This window comes from Scardinius erythrophthalmus (assembly GCF_964197995.2).
Source record: "Scardinius erythrophthalmus genome assembly, chromosome: 17".
Taxonomy (NCBI): domain Eukaryota; kingdom Metazoa; phylum Chordata; class Actinopteri; order Cypriniformes; family Leuciscidae; genus Scardinius; species Scardinius erythrophthalmus.
The window spans coordinates 18,463,463-18,480,117 of NC_138237.1; the positions used below are offsets into that span (position 1 = coordinate 18,463,463).

Below are 16,655 nucleotides of genomic sequence, written 5' to 3' on the forward strand. Positions count from 1 at the left end.
TGTTAGATGCGATTAATCACGATTAATCGATTTTACAGCCCTATCATCAAGGATGCATTAAATTAATCAAAAGTGACAGTAAAGACTTTTACATGGTTACAAAAAGTTACAATTAATTAACTTAAATTAAGTTAAATTTAAATTAAACTATTTAAAATAAATGCTTTTTTTTTATTAATCACACAAGTAATGGCTTCTGAAAATTCAGCTTTGCCAGTTATAAATATTACATATTATTAAAATATATTAAAATAGAAATTAATAATATTTTGCAATATTGCTGTTTTTACTGTATTTTTGATCAAATAAATGCAGCCTTGAAGAGCATAAGAGACTTTTTCCAAAAAATCTCACTGACCTTAAATTTTGAATGATACTGCATGTCCAATCAAAAATATGAGTTTCATGACTTCAACTGAATTGAATCAGGTTAAATCAGTAACTGTAAATAGCTGATTTAACTTAAATATTTATAATATATAAGACGTTTATTTAGCTATTAAATATTTTTTTTTATTAACTTACGGAATATTTTTACTTTTTTATTGCATTGAATTTCTTATAATGCAAAAACTGTATTTTCCCTTTCATGTCTAGGCATTAACACAATGGGGCTGTACAGAATTGGTGGAGTTAACTCTAAAGTCCAGCGATTGATGACCTCAGTGTTTGGTACAGTAATCCAGAAATCCAGTACTATAGAATGCTTTCTTTTTTGCTCACAGAAACCTGATAAATGTATATACATGAAGACTTTAACATAATGCCATTTTTGTAATATTGTTATACAAAATGATAGTTTTTTAGAAATACACACTATTTACAGTAACCTTAAGCAGATGTTTTTGAAGCCAAATTCCATTTAATATGAGTTCATTTGACCATTCCAGCAGCCAAAGCTCCTGCAGATATGGACCTTGACCCAGACACCTGGGATAACAAGACCATCACCAGTGGCCTGAAGAATTACCTCAGGTTTATAAATAATTGCCATCATTTTTACTTTTTGAAAATGGCATGTTATCAAGGAAAAAAAGTAAGTCAATCTGTTCCCTACAGGTGTCTGGCCGAACCTCTCATGACCTACAGACTCCACAAAGACTTCATCATGGCAGTCAGTGAGTTCTAGCATGTTCTGTCCTCGATGAACTCCTCATCATGTCCATCTGTGACTTGTTTATTTAATGATTAGATGCCTGGATTGTTTTTTATTCTTTTTAGAGTCTGATGATCAGAACTACAGGGTCTGTGCTGTTCACGCCCTCGTCCACAAGCTCCCCGACAAGAATAAAGAGATGCTGGATATTCTGATTAAACATCTGCATGTGTATGTAGCTCTAGTTCTTGAACATTGAAGAAGAAACTGCACGTCTAGTACATTGGTTCATGGGTGCACTTTAAATTCCACAAGGAGGTGCTAACCATGGTGTTTTTAAAAAAACTGTTCTGCTGTTTTTGACAGGGTTTCCACACATAGTCAGAAGAATCTGATGACCGTGTCTAACCTGGGTGTGATTTTTGGCCCAACACTCATGCGCTCTCAGGAGGAGACAGTTGCTGCCATGATGAACATCAAATTTCAAAATATTGTTGTAGAGATCCTGATAGAAAACTATGATAAGGTGATCACTTAAACAAACAATTCTGTTTGAATAGACAGCATGCTGATAGAGGAACAAATTATTAAATAAAAGATGAGAATTGCTTATCTGACTACTATGTTTACCCTTAAAATGCTTTTCAACAAGTTTGCATTAATATTTAAAATTCTGGCTGATAAATAATTCATGTTACTGCCAAAAACCAGTAAATATCCGATATTACAATTCTATAACATTTTGCCTGAATAAACTCAAAATAAAATGCTTAATAATACTAAAATCAGTTATTTTAAATGCTATTAGTGAATTTAGGCATCACAGCATTATAATGTACGAAATGAAAAATGGATATTCATTATGAGGTTTGATAAAGATTAAATTTAACAATGTTATTAAATTAGTTGTGTTTTTACTTAAGTGAGCATTAGATTACAGCAATGGTAAAATTCAGCTTTGCTTTCACAATTACATTTTTAAGTGTTAAAATAGTAAACTTTTATTTTAAGTTGTAATATTTCACAATATTACTGTTTTGACTGCATTTTTATCAAATGAAGGCATCTTTGATGAGAATTAGAGACTGTATATGGTACATCGCTACTTCTCAACTCCAAATATGTTTTTATATAGTTTTGCTCATCTAATGCTGATGTTCTTTGGTTGGCTCAAAACACTCTTGGTATCTTTTTTTTCTTCTTAGATATTTCATCAAGCTCCAGACCCTAACGTCCCCCTGCCACAGCCTCAGCCTCACTCTCAGTCTCGTGCCAGTGCCAGTGCCAGTGCCCGTCGCAGCAAAGCCATCTGCCTGTCTTCAGGTTCCCGTAAATCCAGAGGCCTGTACCCTCCCACCCTGTGCCTGGCTGATGCTGACAGTGAGTGTCCCCAAAAACAGGCATTCAGTCCATCTGTTAGAGGAGTCAATTTACCCCCTTCTCTCCATCAGGTGACACGTTCAGCAGCAGTCCGAGTAGCACTCCCATGGGCAGTATGGAGTCTCTCTCGTCGCACTCTTCAGAGCAGAACAGCTGCTCTAAGACGGGCTCCCCATCACGTTCCAAACACAAGGGATCAGGCAGTCTGTGCTGGACCACTTCATCTCCCTCCTCCAATGGGCCCAAAAGCCCTCCTTGCACCACCAGCCCAGATTCCAGCTCTAAAGAGGACGCCAACAAGACTGATGGAGAATGGGAAGAAGCACTGAGTACAAGCCCTGGAGATCGAAGCTCTCCGGCTTCAGAGATCCTCCAGAGGACCCTAGGAGAGACGCTGGAGGATCATGGGGAAGAACGACACAGTCTGTCCACCTGCTCTTCTCTCACTTCACTTCACATTTCTGAGGGTAAGAAAGCACATTTTTGCACAATGTGGAGGCGAATTCACAAAATCCCGCATCTTATCCACTAACCACGCACAATCCACCCTTCAACAGAACACTAACAGCATGTGCAAATAAACATCAACATCAGCAGAATGCAGTGAATTTTACCTGTAAAATAATGCCAGGTCAGTTGGCGATAAAAATTAAGCCAGCTTTGAGAGAGCTAAGAGGTTTAGTTCTAAAATAGTTGTTTTTTTATGGTCTATATGTTTTTTATTCAATTTTATTTCAGTTTTAAATTCTAGTACATCAAGTTAAACTTAATGAGAAATATTTTAGTTTAAGTTGATTATAAAATCCTGCTCCCTAGTCTCTCCCAAGGCCTGTTGGCCTTGACTACAGAAAGTAGTCCAGAACAAACATTGTTCTTTAGTTCCCCCTTGCGGCATTAGTCTACAGATAGCATTTGAAACATAAGAAAAAGAAACAACATAAAGGATACATTTTCCAGGACATAATGATTCACACACACATATACGTTTCTTGGTAACGCTCAGGTTTCAGAAGTTGTCACGGCTCCGTCCAGAGCCTGGTGTCACGCGGTCAGAGAGACAGTCTCAAGTCCCTCCATCTACCTGATCTTCCTCCTAAGGAGAGTGTGAGATACAGAGCTGACTCCTCAACCAGCAATGGCTACCAGAGACCGGGATCTGTGTAAGTAAAAACCTTCTGTGTAATGTATAATGTAAAATCAGTTTGTTACACTGATCTCAGTTGATATCAATATGATATCAGATGTGCCATGCTTTTATCCCCCAGTGTGGCCTGCAGAGCAGCAATCTTTGAGAGTCCTGTGATTTCACAGCCCACAATGGGAAGGTAATGAGCCAGATTAATTATATTGTTAAGTTTTATTTATTATCATTAGTGCTGTCAAATCGATTAATTGCGATTTAATCGCATCTAACGTAAAAGTTTGTGAATATATATATGTGTGTGTGTGTGTGTGTGTGTGTGTGTGTGTGTACTATGTTCTCTTAATGTGTATATATGTATTTATATAATACACACATATATATATATTATATATTTACAAACTTTTATGTTAGATAGATGCGATTAATCACTATTAATTTATTTGACAGCAGTAATTATTATTACTTATTTCCATGTCTAAACGGAATCTCCAAACGTTGTTAAAATGTCACATCAGCTAAAGTGCACGGCGCTAAGAGAAAGACATTACAGTCGTGATCAGATATTATTTATGCTATATCTTATGAGGTTATGTCATTGTCCTGTAATTTTTCCTTATACACTACTTTTCAAAAGTTTGAGGTCGTTAAGATTTTCCACAATTTTGCATTTATTTGATCAAAAATACTGAATACAGAAATATTATTACAATTTAAAGTAGCTGTTTTCTATTTTAATATTTAAAAATGTAATTTATTCCTGTGAATGGTATGTCTGTATATTTCAGGTTAGTTGTTGTGTTGTGCCAGCCCTTCTTACTTAACAAATGAATAAAAAAATGTAGTAAAATGTGTTTTTAAAAGGCTATTTGTCACTGAAAACAATCAAATTCGTGTTTAGTACTTTTTAAATGACATGCATTCAAATGTTCTGTAAACTGGACTGAATTTCTTGATATTGTGTGTACTAAGAACAGCCAAAGGTAAAGTGTTGTTTATGTTGTCAGGGATGTTAGTGAGTTTCCTTATTGGTCATGTCTCTAACTCCCTCTGGTGTTTTTACAGAGAGGCGAAAGCCTTGTTTTCCTGTCAAGCGGAGCACAGTCATGAGCTCAGCTTTCCTCAGGGGGCGCTCTTCTCCAATGGTAACCACACTCGCTGTTCAAAACTTCGCTTTGGGTACTGTTGCTAAGGATACAGTTTGAGCTATGAGCCTCTACTTTACTTTTATAAGGAAACAGAAACACAAAAGGCTATGTAGAATGTTGTGCACTCAGTTATTCTGCATTTAACTCTTTATTGTTATGTGTTTGTCTTAATGTCCATGCAGTGTATGCTTCAGTGGAACCTGGCTGGCTCCAAGCTACATATAACGGCAAAACTGGACTCATCCCAGAGAATTATGTGGCGTTCCACTGATGGGGCCAGAAAAGGCAAAAGCAAAGTCCATGGTATCCATGGTGTTCATTTCTGCAAAAAAGGGACCATTTAAATGTACATTGCTACCTTACTGTATGTAAATCATTTTTGCATAGCATTCTAGTTTTTGTGTAGTATTATAACCACATCATTAACCATCGCATTTGATAAAGTTTATTCGGGATGTAAATATCACCTTTGTCTTAAATGTACAGTAGATTTTATTACCATAGGTACAAGCAGTTGACTGTATTAACACGAATTTCTGTATTTATATGAGACCCATAATGCTGATGGGCTGTAATATTTTAAAACTGTAGACATGAGCTCATAACACTCTGATCCGTGTTGCGGTACGGCTCTGAGGGAAATATATAGAGGGAGAATTATACCTGTGCCATATGCATTAATTAGCGACCATATTAAGTAGCAGAAGATATTGTATTGCCCAATCTGACATATGTGAAATTGTCAGTAGTATGTTTTATTGACTTTCTTTTTAGTAATACCAAAAGATCAAGCATTTTTGGTAGATGCCGGTCATCTTTCATTTCAGTAACTGTTGAATCTTTTAGGTGAAATCAATTAGTCGATGCTAATTTTTATTCTATACAATTTCAAAGGGTTAAATAGAAAATCGGTACCTCTGAACCTTTCCATGTCCTTAACTTTTTCCCCCCACAAATTTCACAAAATACATCTTGAATGAACTGACTTTAAGAGCCAAAAAATGTTTCTTATATACTTATTTTATTGTACTAATATACTGTCAAATCTGTGGTGTTTGGCAAAACAGTGTAACAAAACAAAAGTTCTTTCAAAATTTTAACTTATACTGTTAAGTATAATATAATGGATTTTGTTTAATGAAGTACAATAAAAAAAAAAAGACAAAATACTTCTGACAGTGTTAAACGTTGTAGATTGTTATATAATTTGTTATAGTTTGTGCTCACAAAAAATGCAGTTTTTCCAAGTAATGGCTCTGCTGTATTTTATTGTACACTGGTTTTGCATTTCCATATGTTGAAATGGAAAAAGGAATTGTTATACAGATTATAATACTGATTATTAACATCATTTACAAAGTAATTTAATGTGTGATGATTTTCTTATGAAGCATTTTTTACTAATAAAATGTCATTGTTTGAGTCGGGTTCCTTTTGTTGTGTTTCAACCTGTTCATGTCTATCTGTCCATCCATCTATCCATCTATCTATCTATCAGTATTTGCCACCTCAGTTTAAATCTAAAAGGCATTCTCAGTTTAAGACTGCTTTGCATTCTCTACACTGTTGAGAGGACATGAAAAGTGACAAAAAATTCCACATTTAGAGATGTGAAAACATTACTTCACTTTGCCTTTGTACTGAACACTGAACAGTACATCAGTATGACACATTATTACAAATAATATCTGACTAATTCCCTCAAGTGTGTTTGTCAGTCAACTTCCCCTGTGATATAATTTGCTTGTAAACGTGGATTTTTCCTGTACTTTGGATGGATATGAGATGCTTATCTCTGACATCATCATCATCTTAAGGACCTTTAACAGCAATGTCCATATATTTGAAAGTCCAAGGGAGACCAGCAAAGTAATTTCCAGAACGGAAATGCAATTACCGTAAATGTTCATGAGTTCCTCGCATGCTCAGTTGAGACTTGAGACTTAAATGTTTTTGTTACACAAAAAGGAGAAATAAAGTATAATATTTAAAGAGTTACATTAAGAGTCCCTGTGGAGAAAAGGAATATGACATTGAAAAAGTGGGCTGTCCCATTATAGTTTATCTCAATACAAAACATAAATAATTCAGCATTTTGTGTTTGAACAAAACTTTATCCCCCGGTTTCACAGACAAGTCTTAAGCCTACTCTTGGACTAAAATGTATGTTTGAGCTGTTTTAACTGAAAGCAACTTGCACTGACATTTCTTAAAATATGTCAGTGCCATTGTTTTGTCTCAAGAGCCAAGATGCACACCAGTAATGTTTTTTTTTTTTCTAAGGCACTTTTATAAAAACTTCTTAAATGTCCTAATTTAACTAAGGCCTAATCCTAGCTCAATTTAAGCCCTGTCTGTGAAACCAGATCTGATATATCTGATAATGTGATCACATTTGTCATTAGAGGTCATTTCCAGCAACATAATATTAGGGAACACTTTATTTTACAGTCCTGTTCCCCATGTACATACTATGTACTTATTATAATAATTACAATAACTAGGTACTAGCCCAGAAAACTACCCATGTAGTTACCCAGTACTTTCTTAGGTAAGTCCACGTAAGTGTGTGTGTGTATATACATATACACTCACCTAAAGGATTATTAGGAACACCTGTTCAATTTCTCATTAATGCAATTATCTAATCAACCAATCACATGGCAGTTGCTTCAATGCATTTAGGGGTGTGGTCCTGGTCAAGACAATCTCCTGAACTCCAAACTGAATGTCAGAATGGGAAAGAAAGGTGATTTAAGCAATTTTGAGCGTGGCATGGTTGTTGGTGCCAGACGGGCCGGTCTGAGTATTTCACAATCTGCTCAGTTAATGGGATTTTCACGCACAACCATTTCTAGGGTTTACAACGAATGGTGTGAAAAGGGAAAAACATCCAGTATGCGGCAGTCCTGTGGGCGAAAAAGCCTTGTTGATGCTAGAGGTCAGAGGAGAATGGGCCGACTGATTCAAGCTGATAGAAGAGCAACTTTGACTGAAATAACCACTCGTTACAGCCGAGGTATGCAGCAAAGCATTTGTGAAGCCACAACACGCACAACCTTGAGGCGGATGGGCTACAACAGCAGAAGACCCCACCGGGTACCACTCATCTCCACTACAAATAGGAAAAAGAGGCTACAATTTGCACGAGCTCACCAGAATTGGACAGTTGAAGACTGGAAAAATGTTTGCCTGGTCTGATGAGTATCGATTTCTGTTGAGACATTCAGATGGTAGAGTCAGAATTTGGCGTAAACAATGAGAACATGGATCCATCATGCCTTGTTACCACTGTGCAGGCTGGTGGTGGTGGTGTAATGGTGTGGGGGATGTTTTCTTGGCACACTTTAGGCCCCTTAGTGCCAATTGGGCATCGTTTAAATGCCACGGCCTACCTGAGCATTGTTTCTGACCATGTCCATCCCTTTATGACCACCATGTACCCATCCTCTGATGGCTACTTCCAGCAGGATAATGCACCATGTCACAAAGCTTGAATCATTTCAAATTGGTTTCTTGAACAAGACAATGAGTTCACTGTACTAAAATGGCCCCCACAGTCACCAGATCTCAACCCAATAGAGCATCTTTGGGATGTGGTGGAACGGGAGCTTCGTGCCCTGGATGTGCATCCCACAAATCTCCATCAACTGCAAGATGCTATCCTATCAATATGGGCCAACATTTCTAAAGAATGCTTTCAGCACCTTGTTGAATCAATGCCACGTAGAATTAAGGCAGTTCTGAAGGCGAAAGGGGGTCAAACACAGTATTAGTATGGTGTTCCTAATAATCCTTTAGGTGAGTGTATTATTAGGCCTATCTTAACAGTAAATTTTGCATATGTATCATACAAATAACTTTTTTTCAGTAATGTATCACCAAAACAAAAACACAGAATATCACTTCTTCACAGTCACGGAAAGATCAATAGCTGTTCTCTGTTAAACCAGCAGGCCAAGGAAGAGAAGCATGTGAAACCACATGTAATCCTTGTGCAAATTGTATTGCTTAATAAATAGTCGAAAATATGCTTCTGTAAAATAAAAAATCACTGTTGTCTGACTTCCTCAGTTAGACTTTAGTATCAAGCAGTCCTGAGAGAGATTTGTTTCAATTGTCCTCACTAGCTTCGCCAGCTCCTCCATGTTATTTGACTTTTCCTCCAGCAGCTCATAGCGAAGGCTTGAAATGTCCTGCTTAATCTCCTTCAGTTCACCTGTAACAAAGCAGTCTTCAGTCTGAATTATGAAAAATATGAATCATAAAACTTATTTCACCCAAATATATGTATAAAAAATCCCTATTCCCTCACACTCATGTTGTTCCAAACTCCTTTGCTGTTATTTTTTTTCAGTGGGTCTGGCTTTTTTTGCTCTGACCATTAATTAAGTGACCATTGAGTTAATAGTGACCAAGTGTAGCAAAAAAAAAATATTATTACTATAATTAAGGGTTAAATACACACACTCACCCTCATTAACTTCATCACATTCTTTGTCATTTTGAGCTTTGATGATGTATCGCTTAACGAGACGCTTCATAATTTTCTGTGCAGATCAAATGCAGTAAGTTCAATCACAAATTCAAATGCAAAGAGCAAATCTGAACTATATTCAGATCTATTATAAATATTCAGAGTATGAAAAATAAGTGAACATGCCTGATATCGACTGGAACCAGGAGGATTCTTGTCCCTGCAAGTTTTGCTCTGTCCCAACTTAATCCAGCAAATCACAAGAGCAACACAAATGGATTAGTTTATTGTGATTGTAAATGAATGATACAAATTGACTTAACTACTTTGCTTACTCTAATGCAGAATCAGAGGGGATTTGCCTCACCTCACTGAGCTCAGACCCCTTCATAATGGCTTTGTGTCTGTCAAAAATCTCCCTCAGGAGACTCTTAGCCCCCATCACCAGACCCAGAACAGACTTGGGACTGGGAACCAAGTTAAAAGGCACAGGGAGAGTCCTGCCCTCCTCAAAGTAGGTGAACCAGAGCTTGGCCCGGGCAAACTTCCATTCCACATCTGCATCATCCTGTAAAATGCCAGGATAACACTAATGTTTTGAATGCTTAAAGCGACAAATAAATCAACACAGATATGCAGAGGAAAGAGATGCGTGAATAGAATGGTTTAATTCAATTAAAACTAAGCAGTCAAACTAATTATCCCATCCTGAAGAGAATAGAGATAACATTGTTTTTTTTTTTTCATAATATGCAAAAACCTCTTCAGTGGAGTGCTTCATCAGCACAAAATCTTAAACAGAGATTTACAGATCCCATTTGGTCTGCTGCACAAAGATTTATAATGTCAGCAGCTCTTAGAAAGCAATATGAAGAAGTTAAACTGAGAAGACATAAAGTACCTCAATCTCCTGAAAGGAACTGTTGATCATGGCAATGAGCATGTTGAGTAGGACGATGACCACTGTGACATTGTAAACTCCATAGAGAACATAGCCTATGTTCTCAATGAACTTGTGTCCATTGTTCACGATTACTGATTTGACCTCAGAAAGGCCAAATATTGCCCAAAACAGTGTCTTGAAGCTTTCTTCTACACTACAAAGATAAAGAAGACATGGACGTTTAAACTAATGAACATTTCCTATTTTCATAAGAGAACTAACGACATGTTTGATATGTTGCACTATACCGTTCAAACGTTTAGGGTCAGTATGATTTTTTAAGATGTTTTAAAGAAAGCTGCATTTATTTGATCAAAAATATTATTATAATTTAAAATAACTGATTTTTTTCTGAATATACTTTAAAATATATATTTTTACTCACGTTGTGAAAGCTTCATTCTGTTTAGCACCCCGATAATATGAGTAGAGGTTGAACATTCCAATCATGAAAGCCAGAAAGACTAGGATGAAGATAACCATGAACTTGAAGATGTCCTTCACCGTTCGTCCCAAAGATATCTGCAGTGGTCCGAAGCTCTCGTTCGCTGGCAGGATGTACGCAATTCGAGAAAAGCTCAGGACCACTGCGATGGCGTACAAGCCCTCTGAAACTAACTGAGGATCAGACGGGAGCCAGTAGATCCGAGCTGGGATAAAAAAAAAAAAAGATAATTTATGCAGATCGCTTGCTGTATTAATATTGTCATTTTGTGGGAAACAAAATATTGCCTTACTTGAGAGGACAGTCACTCACCCAACTGGTAGTATCCCACCTCGAGAGGCAAAGTTACATTGGTTAAATCTGTGTAGTGCTCATCAACATAGCGTTGTGCTTCACATGCATGCCAGAAAGCCATTATCCTTGAGATGAAGGATGCCACAAAAATGGCCAACATTCCAAAGTCTAGCATATTCCAAGGCTCAAGCAGATATTCTCTTGGACCTTGAGACCAGATCTCCTTACACTCAGCCCAAATCATCCCTTAGAGAAGGAAATTAAAACATAGAAATGAATGTTTGTCCTAGGACATGGAAATTAACTGTACATTTCGTTCTCTAAATACAGATTGTAGTAGAGTTGTAACCTTTGACAAGTTAAAAATCAGTCAGAAACAAACCTATGACCCATGAAATGATGAGCATTTCCATCCACGTAAAGGGAGTTGTTTTCATACGAAACAGCTGCGTCGGATAGTCGTGAATGGTCATATTTGGAAGCAGCTTGGTCCCATCAAAGCGGTCTGCGGCATTCATGACCAAAAGGCCAAGGAAAATAGTGAAGGAGGCCGCGTGTGCCACAAACTTAAGGAAAGGGCCACGCATGATCTTTCCCATCTGTTGGTAACAGCATTTTTTTACTGATAGTGGTGTGATAAACACAAGACTTCAAGTGCTGGATGCATTCTTCTATTGTATATTTGTACATTGCTGCTTATCAGCCTGATATGCTTCAACATTATTATGACTCATACGATACGGTGGATATTTTAAGCACTGCTAATTTACAACCATGGGAACAGTCCTTCTGAGTAAAGATTTCAGTGGATGATTTATATGTTAAACCATTTGCTTTATTCTTCAGACATGTACTATATGTTTGCTATGCAATACATCTGGTTTTAAACCAGCATACTTTTGTGTGAACATACACTTACCTTGCTGCATGGTGCCACCCAATACACCATAGCTAGAAAGGGGAGTCCCATTGCAACACCTAAAACCACTAGAAACTTAATGGCTGTGGTCTGCTGCCTGAGTCCGGGAAGGTTTTCGTACCATATTGATAAGAGCTGTTGTTGACAGTTAGGATGGGCCACAAACTGTTTGGGACAAATTGATTAAAAATAAGTGTTTTACAATAGAATTAGAAGGCAGATTATAAGATTTCTGGTTTTTATGTATTTACCTTTTTCAGTTCGTACTTTATTGCGAGTTTTAAGCGAAAGAGACTTGGTCGGCTGGGCAGTTCTAAAGTCTCATCCTCTTCGCCGTTCAGAATGGCCTCCACTTCCTCTGTGCTCCGACACAGGTCCAGGAGCCCCACAACAAAGTCTTTGCATTGCATAGAAAGTTTCCTATATTCATTCTGAGAAAGATAGTCATTACAAAGAAAACGTAATCGTTCTACATTTTTGAAGGAATAGTTCACCCAAAATGAAAATTCTGTGAGAATTCATCTGTGGAACACAAAAAAGAGAAACGTTGAAGAATGTAATGGCCGTTGAGCTCCAAAATGACAACAAACCAGTATAAAACAATCATGAGTCCATTCAACTTGTGTTCTATATTCCAAGTCTTATGATACTATATGTTTGATTTATGCGATGAACAAATTTAAGTGGTTATCTTTTCCTTCACTGTAGTTGTCATATCTCATGTGTACTTTTAGATATTCGAATATGCATCATGGCGATTGGTCACGTGACACACAATTGTCAATGTTGATTGGTCACAGCACACTGTTGTCAAACCTGCTGCCACAATTTAGATTTTCAGTGACTTAAATTCAATGACTTAAATTTCAGCCTGCCCTTTTTTTCACAAGTGTAAAGAAGTAAACTTTACGATACTTTCAAACAGAGTACTTATTACAGAAATACTTATATACTTTAAATTAATATACTGTACTTAAGTGTGAATCGTTTTCAAACACTTAAAGTTAATTGCAATTAAATGAAAATGTATTACAGTTTACATTTATATTAAATGCAATTATCTGAAATAGCTGCTTTTTTGACCCACTTAATTAAGACTTGATTACATCTTTATATGTAATTTCATAATTACTTCGTTCTATTGTCTTTGAAATATGGTTTAAGTGTAGTGCCAAGCATTTCTGGTGAACTAAAATATGCTTTAATGTAATTTATATTGAAACTCATGTATTTAAATATATTGTATTGAACATTTGTGATGAAATTGCAATTCAGTATATTTAAAAATAGACATAAATATCGAGTAACACCAAATAACACTACAATTAAGTTATAATCAAGTTTTTTACATGGGCTTTAGTATGTTAGTCAACACATCAAAATAAGTGTACTTCTTTAAAGCACGACAAAATATTAACAAAACATAATTATTTAAAAAGTACTTTAAAACTTTTAATTTGATATTATTACAAAGTGCACTTTTTTCAAGTGTGCTTAATGAAAGTGTAGCCACTCTTAAATTACTCTTGAGTGCCTTTTCTTTCATTAAAGGAGAACTCCGGTCAATTTTAACATTGAGCTCATTTTTTTGTACATTTGGAGTGCTGTCAATACAGAGAACAACGACAAAAATCGGTTGTTGCCTACACCGAGTTATTCTATTTTTAAAATTTGCACCCTGTTGACTTCAATGGGGCAAGTACTAAACCTGCTTGAAGTCCAAAGTAGTCGATTGCCGAGTTCACGCGCATAGGTTTATCACGCGCGTGAACTCGGCAATCGACTACTTTGGACTTCAACCGAAAAACAGGATGTAAACAGGTATTTGCGCTGGCTTAAATAACATCATTTTTATACATATCTTTTACATCTACTGCAGTCAGATTCACTCGTGTTCACTCAGAAGGAATCACTCACATTTTCTGTGCACTTGTAATGACACATCAAGGATGTTAAGAGCCTAAAAGCAGGTTTAGTACTTGCCCCATTGAAGTCAACAGGGTGCAAATTTTAAAAATAGAATAACTCGGTGTAGGCAACACCGATTTTTGTCGTTGTTCTCTGTATTGACAGCACTCCAAATGTACAATAAAATGAGCTCAATGTTAAAATTGACCGGAGTTCTCCTTTAACATTAAATTATCTGCAAGTACAGTTTAAAAAAATACTTTTAAGGTTTGAAGTAGGCTACTCTACAAGTGCACATTTAATACAATTAGCACTCTTTAATTTTACAAAGAGCTCATCACATCACACAAATTTGTATGACTTCAGAAGATTTTGTGCTCACTTTCACTTTAAATGGAAAACAATTGCCAGTACATTCTTCAGGTTTGCTTCAAAATGAGAAAATAATCACAGGATTATTTTTTTTTTTTTTTTTTCTTTAGAGAGAACTATCTCTTTAGAACAGTTTTGGTTGTGACTAGGATTTTATTGCAATACCTTAAATTCCTTTTCAATATTGGCCAAGGAGGCGAGCTCATTGCTGAGCTCCAGAGCCGCCAGCACAGGATCCTCATTGGACAGAGAGAGGTACGCTGGACTGGCCAATCCCCTGTAAGCATTGATACGCGAGCGGGAGTGGCTAAAAGAATCGTACTTTTGATGGTAATTGCAGGTGTCGCAGGCACAAAAGTAATCATGTGGCTGCTCGATGCGAGCACCCTTTCCCAGAAGAATGTGCACGATCTCATATTCGTGACAGTGAGATGCTAGAATGATTGGAGTGACGTCATGAGAAAAGCGCGTGCCATCTTCGTCATACGCAAAAAAGTCATCGTGCATCGGAGCCTGACTGGGGCTCGCTGTGAGTCTCTTGTAGTCGGAGAAAGCTTTGTGGCTCAAAATGGCCTCGACAATCCTGGTGTAACCTTTGCTGATGGCCAACAACAGTGCGTCCCCAATACGCGACAGGTTGTCTTTATTTAACAGGAGCTCTATTACCTCTAAGTGTTCGTTTGCCACTGCCAACTGCAATGCATTCTGGCCCATGTAGTCCACACAGTTAACATCCAGCGCAGGGATCTCTTCAAGCATCCTGCGAACAACAGGTATGTTTCCATACTCGGCGGCATCAAGGAGACGTTCCTCCACAGGCGTTAGACTGTTAGGATGGGCATTGAACATGTAAGCTGCCCCCCGCACCGCCTGCCTTCGGCTCTTGGGTAGCGCCTGTCGGGCCAGGTTCTCTCTACGATGAAAAACATACCAAAAACGTGTATATATTAGAGTGTATTTATGAATGTAGATCTACTGGTCAGTATGCCACTGAATAACACAAATTATGTTGGCTATTGTTTACAGGCTATCATTAATTTATTCATACAAATATTTGTAGACATTGTTTAATAGCCATAGCAGTGCTAAACATGTTACTTACATTCATTCATGCCAATGACTTGAATGCTAAACTTTTGAACTGACACTGCTAGATTCTAATGAGTGTTTAATGAAAACTAACATTTTAAGCGAGCAAACCAATACACAAATATTACATTGAACTGAGTGACAGTTTCCAGTCAGGACATTGAACTACATTTTATCTCAGAAGGCAACGGCAACTGAACATACACAGTATGCACAGAATCTCGACCAACTCACCCATGGTAGTGTCCATAACTGCCGTAAGAGTCCTCGCCAAAGTCTTCGTTCATCAGTAGATTGTCTTTACTTCTGTTCCTCTTTTCAATTGTGTGAAACTTTGATTGATTTTTATCCTCCAGAACAGGTCTCCTTTGATTCATACTTTCAAATGAGGCAGTTCACGTCTTAAATGTGAACACACCAAAGCACAATCCTGTTATCCAAACATCCAGCTGTAAGTGATTGAGTGTGCGCTACACACTGGCAAGTCACCATCCTCTACAGCCTTTGTTATGTTCCCGTTTAAGTCTTGAGATTGTGCAGAGCACAGAGGAATTTTAACTGTTCTTTTTCATTGGCTACTAATGAGGAATGCAACCATCTTCATGCTGGTTTACAAAAACTTAAAATGAATTGTTTTCTTCCTTGCTCGGTTTATTTGGTCAAACTGAATGAAATTGAAAGCATTTAGTCCTAATTTGAGTGTTAGACAGATAACAGAATCCATTCATTTTCTTGATTGGTAACATTTTCAGTATGAAGAATCATAAGAAAATCGCAGAAATGCCATGTGCAAATCCCTCACCTTTCAAAATAAATCTGTCACCATGTATATTCCTCTCTGTTTGTATTAGGAACCATGATTAAAATCTGCTTTCAGCTTCCAAAATCAAAACTCAGTGACGGGAGTGCATGTAGAATCCCTTTGGGTCTATTTCAGCGTTCCCAATAAACCTCTACATCCTGTGTGTTCCTTACGAACGTCCAGCTCTCTGTAAACTGTGGGAAATGCCTTCAATGGAATTCCAGACTGACCAATCGACATGAACATTCAGCGGCGACATCACACTTTTGATTCTCTTCATTTTGCATCTCTCTGGCATTCTTTCTCCCACAGTCTCACATCTGTGTGTGTGTGTGTGTGTGTACAGCATACCCACATGACTAAATGTGTACGTGCTGCAGTGGTCAGTTTACTGGCCACAAAAATCGTGAGTACGTGAGCCAAACCGATGGGTCAAAAGGTAACCCACACAGTGGGTCATGGGAAGCCACTGTCTTGTTTCTATTCTCATGTTGATAGGCCCTGATACTGATGACTATCAGAGTGACTGTTTTTAGACTATTTTTATTATTTTCAAGGACATGCTAACTAACTGCCCTCGGCCCAAGGCTTGCTGCAATACGATTTTGCTGATAGTTTCTTTGCCAGGAATGAAACATTAG

General features: G+C 37.3%; 2 protein-coding genes across 3 annotated transcripts in view; one reads left to right on the forward strand and one right to left on the reverse strand.

Annotated features, from left to right (window-relative positions):
- Positions 1-6,187, forward strand: part of arhgap42a (Rho GTPase activating protein 42a) — a 25,931-nt gene extending 19,744 nt beyond the window's left edge. The window contains exons 14-24 of the mRNA XM_081389996.1: positions 598-672; positions 891-975; positions 1,060-1,118; positions 1,222-1,327; positions 1,463-1,622; positions 2,302-2,476; positions 2,548-2,943; positions 3,480-3,636; positions 3,742-3,801; positions 4,683-4,762; positions 4,948-6,187. Of these exons, the coding sequence (XP_081246122.1) occupies positions 598-672; positions 891-975; positions 1,060-1,118; positions 1,222-1,327; positions 1,463-1,622; positions 2,302-2,476; positions 2,548-2,943; positions 3,480-3,636; positions 3,742-3,801; positions 4,683-4,762; positions 4,948-5,036 (1,442 nt within the window). The 3' untranslated portion in view covers positions 5,037-6,187. The remainder of the gene's footprint in view (positions 1-597; positions 673-890; positions 976-1,059; positions 1,119-1,221; positions 1,328-1,462; positions 1,623-2,301; positions 2,477-2,547; positions 2,944-3,479; positions 3,637-3,741; positions 3,802-4,682; positions 4,763-4,947) is intronic.
- Positions 5,950-16,338, reverse strand: trpc6a (transient receptor potential cation channel, subfamily C, member 6a). Of its 2 annotated transcripts, XR_014031879.1 has the most exons (13): positions 15,447-16,338; positions 14,289-15,036; positions 12,095-12,274; positions 11,844-12,008; positions 11,307-11,523; positions 10,943-11,170; positions 10,571-10,835; positions 10,144-10,339; positions 9,610-9,810; positions 9,429-9,485; positions 9,240-9,315; positions 8,648-8,984; positions 6,583-7,360 (listed from the first exon to the last, which is right to left on the reverse strand). XR_014031879.1 is itself a non-coding variant. In XM_081389997.1 (12 exons), the coding sequence occupies exons 1-12, from the start codon at positions 15,587-15,589 to the stop codon at positions 8,836-8,838; spliced, it is 2,625 nt and encodes an 874-aa protein (XP_081246123.1). In that variant the 5' UTR covers positions 15,590-16,338; the 3' UTR covers positions 5,950-8,835. The 2 variants fall into 2 exon arrangements, 1 of the variants encoding a protein (XP_081246123.1); XM_081389997.1 differs by having other exon boundaries at positions 5,950-8,984.
- Between the last annotated feature and the right edge of the window lie 317 nt (positions 16,339-16,655).